The sequence below is a fragment of the Mytilus californianus genome, unplaced genomic scaffold, assembly GCF_021869535.1.
Source record: "Mytilus californianus isolate M0D057914Y unplaced genomic scaffold, xbMytCali1.0.p SCAF_41, whole genome shotgun sequence".
Taxonomy (NCBI): Eukaryota; Metazoa; Mollusca; class Bivalvia; order Mytilida; family Mytilidae; genus Mytilus; species Mytilus californianus.
Window position 1 is genome coordinate 403,051 of NW_026262692.1, and position 14,536 is coordinate 417,586.

The window sequence follows — 14,536 nt, forward strand, 5'->3', positions numbered from 1 at the left end:
TTTAAAGTTATGAACACCAGTTACCTTCATTTAAGATTCTACTCACTAAATGATATATATTTCCCCTTTATATAAGTAGTTATGTCATATACACTCATGCATTTAAAAATTTGATGTAAAAATGTATATTCTATAAGCTGTATTGCTTCTGAATAAAGTATTATTATATATAATACTTTTCTGTAGTAAGACTAGAAGGTTCTTTGTTCAATTAACCAAGCAAATAGTCATATTCATTACCTCCCTATATTCTTAATTCTTTTCTTCCTTTAGCAAAGTCTGAACTAGTCATACATTATGTCACATGAGATCAACAAAATAAACTGTATTAAAGAAGAGCAAAAAATATGATTTTCAAATTTACAAATCTGTCCTTATTCTGCTATTTTTCACGGCAAAGTCAATGGGACATAGGCTTATGACGTCATCAAGTTATCACTCTACTTGACTGAGAAAAACTATTATCAGTCAAGTAGCTTGAGATGGAAAATTGTCAGTAGAAAAGATCAAAGCAAAATTTTGATGAAATTAGGTATGAAACACCATTTTTGATTGGATGACGACTACCATAAATTCCAAGGTTGACGGTCAGAGGTATTGGCAACAATGTTGCACAATTGCAGATGACATTTACAGGATATTTAAAATGTTTAATTTTGCACATTTTAAGAGTACTGCATTCTAATAGGATTAACAGTACTGTATTTGAATCTGCCATAGTCAATTTCAAATTTAATGGTCACAAATAACCCTTTTATGGAATCTGCTAGGCTTCGCCAGTAAAACTGCATTTGCGACTGTCAAATCCCCAATTGATGGTGGCAACTCTTCAAATACAGTACTGTTATTCCTTAATTTGAATAAAAAAGAGACAAAACCAGCTTACTTGCTTGATGCTTTGTTTATTGCATAATTTGACAGCCAATTAACCATTTCCTGATTAATTTCTCCCAGACGATTCGCAAGATCTTCAGCTTTATTCAACGACTCATCTACCTTCACAGCAGCATCGTCAAGATCTAGATCTGGTGTCTTAGGAAACCAGTCTTCCTCTTCATAACTTTTGGAATTCTCCATGAAGAACTGCAAAATAAGTTTATTACTGTGGATTCCAATTTTCATGGATTGAGGACAAATTATTAAAAGATCTTTTTTGTGGACACATGTCCTTCATTATTATTGTATTTTTTACTTCATTTGATTTCATAGTTTTGCCAAAGTTTGCATACAAGTCTTTGGTAAATTTGTAATTTTTTTAACATTTAAATTTGTGGTTTATCTTTACCCATAAAAAATCAATAAAAATTGGCATCTGACGAATGATGATGAATCTGAATTAGTGTAATCCAACCATAGGTGTATGTACATGTCCCAAGTCATGAGGGTTGGAAATTTTTTTATTTTTATTCATTTGAAGTGTTAATTATCAAAATTGAGTTATCTTTCTTGTTTCACAGATATCAAAAGCTCTTTTGTGAGATTTTCAATAGGCACAATATATCACTTTTTTACTGATGTGCATGTGTTTGGTGTAAATTTGAGTTTTATTATTTATTCTCCCGTGTTAAATGCTGTATCATGAACCAACAGTGTCTTATGTTTTTCCAATAGAACATGGGCTGCACGTGATTGATGTCACAATTGAAATTACAACTTCAGTTGTATTTTGAACAAAGACGGAGAACAAAATGGACATTTATGTTGGGTGTTGCTAGCTAGGAAATTAAATAAAATCATTCTATATGACTAAAAATAAGTTAACATGTATCTGTTCATTTTCATCGTGAAATGGTTGATTTTCTATATTGTTTTGGCTTCATCAAATCAAAATGGCTGCCTTTAGAAAGTGTATTATAGGTCCGTTTCAAAGTACAAAAGTTCTAAATTTTCCTATTAGAATTGACATATTTCTATCATGCCATGCTCTATGATCTATGCTAACACTCGGTATAAAGATATTGACAAATATAATGCCTACCCATGTTAATGAGAATAAATCATGGCGTGACAGAATTATTTCTTAAGTTTGATACATTATGATAATGGCCATTAATTCCTATTTTCTAATTTAAGCTAGAAATACAGCCATATTGGGGTCTTATCGAACATACTCGTTTAGAAGAGGGGAAATTTTACCCAAATTGGCAAAAGTTACACCCCTCGTGAAAATTTTCCACTTAACAGTATTTCGTTATGAAACCATGTTCACTTTGAAAAATTTTGATAAAACACTAATAAGACATTTAATTGATACTTCAATGTGTTCATTTCAAAGAAGCTAAATGCCATTCAAGATCATGCAAGAATTAGACAATAAAGAATAGATTTTTATAATTTTTTAAAGAATTGAATGTTTTTTATTGTGATTTTATTGGGATGTAGAAGCATTGACAAAAGCACATTTTGTATGGAGCACAGAAGAGCTTCATATTATAAATGTGCACATGATCAATGCTTTTACAACCCTATAAAATAACATAATAAAATGCTTCGCTGGGCGCAGCTTGATACGACCGCAGAGGTCGAACCCTGAACAGTTGGGGCAAGTATGGACACAACATTCAAGCTTGATACAGCTCTGAATTTGGATTGTGATTAAATATTTGACACAGCATAGGTTTCTGACACAGAAAGAATGTGGTCTAAGAACTTCAATTTTTTTAATTTACCTATTATGGTCCAATGTCCAAAATCAAAATACATGGTTAGATTCAGCATATCAAAGAACCCCATATATTCAATTTTTGTTGAAATCAAACAAAGTTTAATTTTGGACCCCAACTTGGACAAACTTGAAAACTGGTCCCATAATCAAAAATCTAAACACATGTTTAGATTCAGCATATCAAAGTACCCCAAGAATTCAATTTTTGTTAAAATCAAACTAAGTTTAATTTTGGACCCTTTGGACCTTAATGTAGACCAATTTAAAAAACGGGACAAAAAAATTAAAAATCTAAAAACACGGTTAGATTTGGCATATCAAAGAACCCCAATAATTCAATTTTGATGAAATCAAACAAAGTTTAATTTTGGACCCTTTTGACCTCAATATGAACCAATTTGATAGCGGGCCCACAAAATAAAAAATCTAAATACACGGTAAGATTCAGCATATCAAAGAACCCCATATATTCAATTTTTGTTGAAATCAAAATGAGTTTAATTTTGGACCCCAATTTGGACCAACTTGAAAACTGGGCCAAAAATCTAAAATCTAAATACATGTTTAGATTCAGCATATCAAAGAACCCCATATATTCATTTTTTGTTGAAATCAAACAAAGTTTAATTTTGGACCCCAACTTGGACCAACTTGAAAACTGGTCACATAATCAAAAATCTAAACACATGTTACGTTTCAGCATATCAAAGAACCCCAAAAATTCAATTTTTGTTAAAATCAAACTAAGTTTAATTTTGGACCCTTTGGACCTTAATGTAGACCAATTTAAAAAACGGGACAAAAAAATTAAAAATCTAAAAACACGGTTAGATTTGGCATATCAAAGAACCCCAATAATTCAATTTTGATGAAATCAAACAAAGTTTAATTTTGGACCCTTTTGACCTCAATATGAACCAATTTGATAGCGGGCCCACAAAATAAAAAATCTAAATACACGGTAAGATTCAGCATATCAAAGAACCCCATATATTCAATTTTTGTTGAAATCAAAATGAGTTTAATTTTGGACCCCAATTTGGACCAACTTGAAAACTGGGCCAAAAATCTAAAATCTAAATACATGTTTAGATTCAGCATATCAAAGAACCCCATATATTCATTTTTTGTTGAAATCAAACAAAGTTTAATTTTGGACCCCAACTTGGACCAACTTGAAAACTGGTCTCATAATCAAAAATCTAAACACATGTTACGTTTCAGCATATCAAAGAACCCCAAAAATTCAATTTTTGTTAAAATCAAACTAAGTTTAATTTTGGACCCTTTGGACCTTAATGTAGACCAATTTAAAAAACGGGACCCAAAATTAAAAATCTAAATACACGGTTAGATTTGGCATATCAAAGAACCCCAATAATTCAATTTTTGATGAAATCAAACAAAGTTTAATTTTGGACCCTTTTGACCTCAATATGAACCAATTTGATAGCGGGCCCACAAATAAAAAATCTAAATACATGGTAAGATTCAGCATATCAAAGAACCCCATATATTCAATTTTTGTTGAAATCAAACAAAGTTTAATTTTGGACCCCAATTTGGACCAACTTGAAAACTGGGCCAAAAATCTAAAATCTAAATACATGTTTAGATTCAGCATATCAAAGAACCCCATATATTCAATTTTTGTTGAAATCAAACAAAGTTTAATTTTGGACCCCAACTTGGACCAACTTGAAAACTGGGCCCATAATCAAAAATCTAAACACATGTTTAGATTCAGCATATCAAAGAACCCCAAGAATTCAATTTTTGTTAAAATCAAACTAAGTTTAATTTTGGACCCTTTTGACCTTAATGTAGACCAATTTAAAAACGGGACCCAAAATTAAAAATCTAAATACACGGTTAGATTTGGCATATCAAAGAACCCCAATAATTCAATTTTTGATGAAATCAAACAAAGTTTAATTTTGGACCCTTTTGACCTCAATATGAACCAATTTGATAGCGGGTCCACAAATAAATCAAAGCGCGAAAGCGCTGTAAAGGCAGTTAATTACAGGTTGTGTGTATTTTTAGTCCAGTTATATCATTATCTTGCATAGTACAGTGTACTTATCAGAGGTGGCTTTCAGTATTTAAGATTTAGAGTTCTCTAATGATATTGAACAAGTTTTATGAATGTCATATTCTGAGCACTACATGAAGGCGTTTGTTCTCACTTGTTTATGAACTTGTGCATTATATCCAGTTTGTACCTTTTTTATCTATGTTTATAGTCAAATTAGTTATCAAAGGTACCAGGATTATAATTTAATACGCCAGACTCGCGTTTCGTCTACATAAGACTCATCAGTGACGCTCAGATCAAAATAGTTATAAAGCCAAACAAGTACAAAGTTGAAGAGCATTGAGGACCCAAAATTCCAAAAAATTGTGCCAAATACGGCTAAGGTAATCTATTCCTTGGATAAGAAAATCCTTAGTTTTTCGAAAAATTCAAAGTTTTGTAACAGGAAGTTTATAAAAATGACCATATAATTGATATTCAAATACTGTTTAAAATAGTTAGGCATTTTCTTTTTAGAAATAAGTAAATGTTATCAACTGTATTTTATTCAACTCTGCAAATGTGGTTTGTTACTGGTAAGTATGGATGATAGATGTTTCATTGGCAATCATAACACATCTCCTTATTTATATAATGATCTATTTGATTTGGTACCATAGAACTATGTAGAATAAATGTACATTGCAACATGTCAACTTTTTCAATGACAATACTTTTTTAGAAACTATAACTCCAAGCAAAATTATATTTCCAAGTTTAAAGTAATTTATGAATGAAAAAAGGATTTCTTAATTAAGAAATAAACTGATTCGCTGAGCGCAGCTGGATACACCGCAGAGGTCCAACCCTGAACAGTTGGGGCAAAAATGGACACAATATTCAAGCTTGATACAGGTCTGTATTTGGATTGTAATTAAATATTTTACATATTATAGTTTCTGAATAAATGTAGTCAAAGAACTTGAAATCGGTTATATGAATTGAATTTATATTCAATTAAAGATTTCTTGCTGTTGTGCAATAAACTGTGCTGTTGCGCAATACTTAATAAATCTGTTGCCAGACTATAAAGAATAAAGTTCAATTTCTTCTCAATGTCATATTTGAAATTTATGAAAATCTATAGGGAGATTACATCAATAGCTATAAATAATTCACCCAAGTTTCATGCGAACTGCTTAAAGCATTTTTGAGTTGTTGTCCAACAACAGTGCACACGCTGAAATGTCTCGCCTTCTTTACTAATCACTGATATTATGTTGATAGTCCTTAATATAAAGCTTTATTACAACTGTCACATAAACTTAACATTAACCAAGAAAACTAAACATTGACCAATGAACCATGAAAATGAGGTCAAGGTCAGATGAACCATGCCAGGCAGGCATGTACAGCTAACAATTCTTCCATACAACAAATATAGTTGACCTATTGCTTATAGTTTAAGAAAAACAGACCAAAACACAACTAGATACGCCCGCAGAGGTCCAACCCTGAACAGTTGGGGCAAAAATTGACACAATATTCAAGCTTGATTCAGGTCTGAATTTGGATTGTAATTAAATATTTGACATATTATAGGTTTCTGAATAAATGTAGTCAAAGATCTTGAAATTGGTTATATGAATTGAATATGCAATTAAAGATTTCTTGCTGTTGTGCAATACTTAGTAAACCTGTTGTCAGACTATAAACAAATAAAGTTCAATTAATTCTCAATGTCATATTAGAAATTTATGAAAATAAAAAGGGAGCTTACAACAATAGATATAAACAATTCACCAAAGTTTCATGAGAATTGGTGACAGCATATTTGAGTTATTGTTCGAAAACTGGAAAATCACCCCTTTTTTTAATGAATAAAACCCCATAACTCAGAAATGTAAAATCTAAATTTTATAAAAAATGAAAGGGAGCTCACGTCAATATATAAAAACAATTCACCAAAGTTTTATGCAAATTGGTAAAAGCATTTTTGAGTTAATGTCCGACATGTTGACGACGGACAACAGTATACCATAATACGTCCCGTAAACGGGCGTATAAAAACTTAACAGAGCAATGAACTGTGAAAATGAGGTCAAGGTCAAATAAAACCTGCGCGACTGACATAAAGATCATAAAATATTTCCATACACCAAATATAGTTGACCTATTGCATATAGTATTAGAAAAAAAGACCAAAACTCAAAATCTTAACTTTGACCACTGAACCATGAAAATGAGGTCACGGTCAAATGACACCTGCCAGCTAGACATGTACATCTTACAATCATTCCATACACCAAATATAGTAGACCTATTGCATAAAGTATAAGAAAAACAGACCAAAACACAAAAACTTAACTATAACTACTGAACCATGAAAATGAGGTCAAGGTCAGATGACACCTGCCAGTTGGACATGTACACTTTACAGTCCTTCCATACACCGAATATACTTGACCTATTGCTTATAGTATCTGAGATATGGACTTGACCACCAAAACTTAACCTTGTTCACTGATCCATGAAATGAGGTCGAGGTCAAGTGAAAACTGTCTGACGGGCATGAGGCCCTTGCAAGGTACGCACATACCAAACATAGTTATCCTACTACTTATAATAAGAGAGAATTTAACATTACAAAAAATGTTAACTTTTTTTTCAAGTAGTCACTGAACTATGAAAATGAGGTCAAGGACATTGGACATGTGGCTGACGGAAACTTCGTAACATGAGGCATCCATATACAAAGTATGAAGCATCCAGGTCTTCCACCTTCTAAAATATAAAGCTTTTAAGAAGTAAGCAATGCCACCGCCGCCACATCACTTTCCCTATGTCGAGCTTTCTGCGACAAAAGTCGCAGGCTCGACAAAAACTGGAAAATCCCAATAAAACACCATAACTCAGAAATGTAAAATCTAAAATTTATAAAATTCTAAAGGGAGCTTACGGATTGATAATTTAGTCTTAGATGCAAGATTTTTATATCAGTTGTTAGTGGCTTTGAACTAGCTGTCAGTAACTGCAAGTACTCTCAGATCTGTACTTTCTGTCTTTTTCTTGTTTGGATGTACAACTACCCGACCACATCCACGTGTATTTGTATTTATCCATCTGATGAGTTAAGCCTCTTTCAAGTGATTTTTATAGTTCGTTCTTATATTGTACCGTTCATTTTTTGTACATAAATTAGGCCGTTAGTTTTCTTGTTTGAATTGTTTTACATTGTCATTTCGGGCCTTTTATAGCTGACTATGCGGTATGGGCTTTGCTCATTGTTGAAGGCCATACTGTGACCTATAGCTGTTAATTTCTGTGTCATTTGGTCTCTTGTGAGAGTTATCTCATTGGCAATCATACCACATCTTCTTTTTTATATTTACATCAACAGATATAAACAATTCACCAAAGTCAAGGTGAGACAACAAAACTTAGTGGTAAGATCTCTGAAATTTTTTACACGGTACAAGTTTTTCTCATTGTTGGAGATTGTACGGTGACAGTAACACCTGTAACTGCTTAAACCCATTTCTTATGCACTTTAGTTCGATAAACTCACTGAATATCATACCACATCTCCTTATTTTTATATGCATTACAATTTACATGTGCATGTAATTATAAATATATATATATCAGAACAAAATTCATTGCGTCACTTTTATTTCTGCATCCTTTGGCACAATACAAGTTTTAAAATTACACAACATAAAACAAACTAAATGTTATTTCAGATGAAAGTTTTGTTTCAGTTCCATTCATAGGATTTGTTAGAATTTTGTATGTTTTGCCAAGTCCAATAATTCGCTCTATGTGCACATGTTAATTGGAGACTTTTCTATCCCGTATAAGAGTTTTGGAACTAATTCTGTTTCTTTTTTTGAAAAAAGTTAGCAAACAAATCTTGCACATTTAAACCTTTGTCTGCCATCACACTGTCACCTGGATCACATAATTGAACTACATTTTGTATTCTACATCTTTCAACTATTTCATAGTCACTGGTAGAACCAACATATGCAGTAGAGACATAGTTGACTAAACCACCAGGCGTCGAACATACAAGTATTTTCAGTGTTTCTGTTTTTATATGATGAAAAGGTTGCCTGAGCTCTAGGAGCTTTAGTTTTATCACGGGATATTCTGTGCTGTCAATAATAATCCAAGTCGTAGGAAACTTTAATTTGAAGTTGGATGGCGAAAAATGCCTGACTAAACCACTAGATGGCCAAGTGTTAGCCTCACACCACTGTTTAGGCATAAAAACAATCCATGTATATACACAATATTCTTAACACTAGATTCAATCTAGAATCTAGAAAGTTCAAAGTTGGTTGTATAATGCCTCAATTTCATCAAAGTCATAAAAAAACTGATTTTCAACTGACACCCTATCAATTTGAAAATATATGTATCTCAAACAACGTGCTGTTGGACCAAGTGTGGTCAAAACAAATAAAAATTTAGTATACAACTCTAAACTGGTATAAAAATGCATGGCTGTGTCACGTGTCTTCATTTCAAAATTCTCTGCTGAAAACATAGACATTGATGGTGTTTGCGTAATTCCATCTTTGAAGCTAAACATTAGCTCAGCAGTTGGTGGTGGACAGTCATAAATCCTTTCTGCAGTATGAATGACTTCTTCAGGAAAACCAACTTTACAATCAAAACTTTCCTCTAGATTTCTACTACAATATTCATCAAGTTTAGTTCTTTTGTTTTCACAGGAAACTGCCCTGATTTTTCTTTTTGCGGACGATTCAGTCTCTTGCTTGGTCCAGGAAAATAGGCTGGGAATGGCAGTAGACTTAGGTCTCTGTATGGTGGGTTTGCGCCCTGAAAAAGGTTATAAAACATTAGTTTTTTTATAATTAAATGAACTTCCATTAGCAATGTATACTTTGTATTACCTGGCGAAATATTAACTAGATTTATTCATTACAATCTGGATAAAACTATGTTTGCCTGATTCAATGTATGTTATGTAAATCCAAAGGACAAACAATGAGAGACTTATGCAACAAACGTACATTGTTTGTACCTAAATAACTATAATATTGATGAGAGCATGTCATTGTTTTGTTCCTGTTAACATTGTCATTGATATTTTTCAAGAAAGTCTATGAGGCATAGCTTATGCATTCCTGTCATTACTACATTAGCATAATTAGTGCTAAAATAATTCTCAGTATGATATACCTCTTGTAAGAAATCATTATAACTGTAGCAATCAGAATGCTAGTCGTTTCGTAACCTGGTCGTTTCGTACCTGGTCGATTCGTAACTACGTTGATTTGTAACTGAGACGTTTCGTACCTGGTGTGATTATATATAATGATACTTTGATAAAGACGGGGTACATCTAAATAATGATAGACATTTTAAACTCTTCTGTTCTATTCGTATGTGTGCAAAACTGTACTTGTAAAGTGTAAAATTATGTGCAATCAATTATTTAATAAATAAATATAGATATGTATACATCAAGGATTTGTATAGTCTTACTATACAAATCCTTGTATACATCAATAAGAAGTTTTAAGAAGATGTGGTATGAGTGCCAATAAGTCTTTTTATTATTTTTAATCGAAACATTTTTTCCATAACCTACAACTCATATCATGATATATTGTTATAAGGTTACGAAAGGTCTCAGTTACAAAACGAACTAGTTAGTTACGAATCGACTAGGTACGAAACGACCAGGTTACGAAACGACCTGCACCCAGCAATCACCAAAAAACTCAAACAGATCACATTGAATCGTAATCCAAAAAATTATGACGTCTTGAATTAACCACCCCCTTTTATTCTAAAACGATAATTGCGGTTGTAAACAGGCTTTGGTTTATTCGCATGGCGATTACATATTTAACTATATATTTCAAAAAGAAAATAGAGTTTTACCATGAATAGTTTCCTGCACGTAGTCTTTTTCAGTAAAATGTGCCTTGCAAACAACAGCTGATTGAGATAGACTCCACGATGAAATCGTGTTCTCGTCCAATCTGCGTTTGGGCCATGGCGTTGATCCAACTTTTCCTTCTTTTTAAGTCATTTGGAAATGCATGTCCTTCTCTTAAATGACATCCAGGTACACAACAACAAGTACTTGGCATCGTTAATTTAAAATGTAACTGAAATAGTTGCACAGTGCAGAAACCGGAAGTTGAGGAACAGGATCGGCTACCACGGCGCCACCTATTCAGGAACGATAATTTGCTACTTTATATAACTGCGAAATAACAATAACGTTAGACGGGTTCACGTGCATAAACAGAAATGCGCTTTAAATTGTATAATATAATTAATGTTCAGTCGACTCTTAATTATTATATCAACGACTGAAATGATTTATAAACATCTAGATTGCAGATAACACTCGAAATTAACCCGAGCTCTTTCCACACGGAATTCAAATAATTCTAGTTTGTCAATCGGTTGACTGCTTATAATGCAAAATACAAATATGTCAAAAGTTTTTAAAACTAACAAAACACCATGATCGTTTCTCTATTTCCCAATGTAAATGAAATGAAACAAAAAACATTTTATATCACAATAAGAAGAGGAGAGAATTCAACATTTCCGGATCTACTTGGAGCCTAATGACCCCCCACGTAGATAAGTTGGATATCGCGGAAGGAAGGATTAACCCGGCAACTAGAAAGGCATTAAAGCACTGCCTTTAAAAATCTAAATACATGGTTAGATTCAGCATATCAAAGAACCCCAAGAATTCAATTTTTGATGAAATCAAACAAAGTTTAATTTTGGACCCTTTTGACCTCAATGTGGACAAAGTTGATAACGGGGCCCAAAAATCAAAAATCTAAATACATGGTTAGATTCAGCATATCAAAGAACCCCATATATTCAATTTTTGTTGAAATCAAACAAAGTTTAATTTTGGACCCCGATTTGGACCAACTTGAAAACTGGGCCCATAATCAAAAATCTAAATACATGTTTAGATTCAGCATATCAAAGAACCCTAAAAATTCAATTTTTGTTAAAATCAAACTAAGTTTAATTTTGGACCCTTTTGACCTTAATGTAGACCAATTTGAAAACGGAACCAAAAATTAAGAATCTCAATACACGGTTAGATTCGGCATATCAAAGAACCCCAATAATTCAATTTTTGATGAAATCAAACAAAGTTAAATTTTGGACCCTTTGGACCTCAATGTGGACCAATTTAAAAACGGGGCCCAAAATCCAAAAACTTAATACACGGTTAGATTCAGCATATTAAAGAACCCCAAGAATTCAAGAATAAAACCCCATTGAAATTGATCAAGAAATAAGCAATTTATACAAAGTATCTTCTTTTGCACAATACTGTGCAATTGAATATTTCTTGCTATTGTGCAATACTGTACAATTGACAATTTCTTGCTATTGCGCAATATTGTGCTATTGGATATTTCTTGCTATTGCGCAATACTGTGCAATTGAAGATTTCTTGCTATTGCGCAATACTGTGCAATTGAAGATTTCTTGCAATTGTGCAATACTGTGCAATTGAAAATTTCTTGCTATTGCACAATACTTATTATATAATAATTTACACATCCTGTTTGGTGTGTATCTCCTACCATATCATTATTATTTGCTTTTAAATATTAATCAGAAATAACCAACTTAAAATGGAAAATTTTAAAAGAAAAAAAAAAAGGAAAAAAAGAAAAAATAAATAAAAAAAAAAAATCCCCCCCCCCAAATTTTTTGAACCCCCTTATGATTCATCACCCCCAAACTCAATCCCAGCCTTCCCTTTGTGGTATGGTACCTTGCAGTACAATTTCAGAGAGATCCATACACTTGAACACAAGTTATTGTCTGGAAACTAGAAAAATGCTTATTTTTGGCCCCTTTTTGGCCCCCAATTCCTAAACGTTTCGGGCAATTACCCCCAAACTCAATTCCAGCTTTCCCTTTGTGATATGGAACCTTGTAGTACAATTTCAGAAATATCCAAACACTTACACACAAGTTATTGTCATGAAACTAGAAAAATGCTTGTTTTTTGCCCCTTTTTTGGCCCCTAATTCCTAAAATTTTGAGGCAATTACCCCCAAAATCAATTACAGCCTTCCCTTTGTGATATGGAACCTTGTGGTACAATGTCAGAGAGATCCATACACTTACACACAAGTTATTGTCTGGAAGTTACAAAAATGCTTATTTTTGGCCCCTTTTTGGCCCCTAATTCCTTAACTGTTGGTACCATAACCCCCAAAATCAATCCCAACCTTCCTTTCGTGGTATTGAACCTTATGGTAAAATTTCATGGAGATCCATTCACTTAAACTAAAGTTAGAGTGCGAAAACCAATGTGTCTTCGGACGACGCCGGACGACGCCAGACGACGACGACGACGACGACGACGACGACGACGACGACGCCAACGTCATACCAATATACGACCAAAAAATTTTCAATTTTTGCGGTCGTATAAAAAAAGCTTCAATTCTAATAATTACATTTATGTGCTACAACTATGAAATAACGAGTTGGTTTGTTTTCATATGCATTATTGTGACGTTATCATAGGAAGCACATTGTTGCATGATTATATTGAGCGATAAAATATAATTTTGGATTGCATCACGAATGTTGTCAGCCAAAAAAAATCAAAAGGACGGATTCCTATGAAACGTACATGTAATGCAATTATATAGAGGTAAATAAAATTGATGTGAACTATTTTCTTACCTCATTAACATGTTGTAGAAGTTTTAACCTCTGGCCACAAACATTCTCGTAACCAACTATAAATATCGTCAGTCCTTGTTGATACTGAAAATATAAAATCACTTTGATTGATTGATTGTTGCTTACTTAACATCCAGTGTTAACATCCTTGTAAAAAGATTCATTCTTTTCATTGTTACATTACAGAACATTTTATCCCTGAATACCTCTATCTATTGCTTTTGCTAATGAAAGCATCAAATAGATCATGGAACGGGATAGAATTTACACAATGGTGAATAACTATCCAAAAAATTAAAGGGGCATTAGCTATGAGATATTTTTTTTTGTTCAATCATTAACAAAAGTGAAATAGTTATATAATAATTCGCTTTTAGCAGCCAGTTTGGTTTAGTTTTTTTCAAAATAAGCAAAGAAACATTGCTTATGAATTATTCACTTGCAGGTGAATAATTCGACCTCATTAAATCCGTATTCATGTGAACTTCAATTGAACCCCTTAGCTAGAGATGGGTTACGCATGAACTAGGCGTGTTCAGCTATTAAAAAGAAAAGAATGTCAAGATTGGAAGTGAAACAAGGGTAAACCATTTGGTTGCCTGATTTGATCTACAAAAACTCATTCTTATACATAATAAAAGATTAACATATTTTTTAAACCTATAATATGAAATCAAACAGACCTAGAAAAATCCAATTGCACGAATTCGCTATCTAATTATATCTAGACTTATGTTTATAACAGGTATTACGACTGTCAGTAATCTTCGGAGATCACCTCAATGGTTAACTACATGGCGTTTAGACTAAAAAGTAAAATACACACGAAATGCTGATACAAATTATCGAGTCGTGCATCATGAATTGTTTATTTTAGACTTTTTATTATTTGGATATACGTTTTAGTATGTTATAAATCAAATATGAGAATTTGAGTCAAATCAGTGAACATGGATTTGACAGCTAATGCCCCTTTAAAGAATAGAGAAAAAAAGAGCAAATTAAAAGGATCAAGAGAAATGGAAATAAACAAAGATAAGAGAAAAATGGGAGGAGGGGGGGGGGGGGAAGAATAGAGAATGATGGGTTTTCTAAAATATAGAGTAAAGAGAAAAACTGCA

At 32.7% G+C, this 14,536-nt stretch overlaps 1 protein-coding gene and 2 long non-coding RNA genes across 14 annotated transcripts in view; all 3 read right to left on the bottom strand.

Annotated features, from left to right (window-relative positions):
- The window catches only part of LOC127699797 (myosin heavy chain, striated muscle-like), a 156,539-nt gene that overhangs the window by 128,445 nt on the left and 13,558 nt on the right, over window positions 1–14,536 (bottom strand). For all 11 annotated transcript variants that reach the window (XM_052203151.1, XM_052203145.1, XM_052203150.1 and 8 more), the window contains exons 5-6: window positions 13,416–13,499; window positions 887–1,083 (exon numbers count right to left, since the gene is read on the bottom strand). In XM_052203151.1, coding sequence (XP_052059111.1) covers window positions 887–1,083; window positions 13,416–13,499 — 281 coding nt within the window. The remainder of the gene's footprint in view (window positions 1–886; window positions 1,084–13,415; window positions 13,500–14,536) is intronic.
- On the bottom strand, window positions 2,469–12,357 carry LOC127699800 (uncharacterized). 2 transcript variants are annotated; one of them, XR_007981217.1, is made up of 2 exons: window positions 11,483–12,357; window positions 2,469–3,047 (listed from the first exon to the last, which is right to left on the bottom strand). It is a non-coding gene; the product is annotated as an uncharacterized LOC127699800 (long non-coding RNA). The 2 variants fall into 2 exon arrangements; XR_007981216.1 differs by lacking the exon at window positions 11,483–12,357 and adding an exon at window positions 4,096–5,310.
- LOC127699799 (uncharacterized) lies at window positions 8,338–11,156 on the bottom strand. The gene is made up of 2 exons (XR_007981215.1): window positions 10,602–11,156; window positions 8,338–9,530 (listed from the first exon to the last, which is right to left on the bottom strand). It is a non-coding gene; the product is annotated as an uncharacterized LOC127699799 (long non-coding RNA).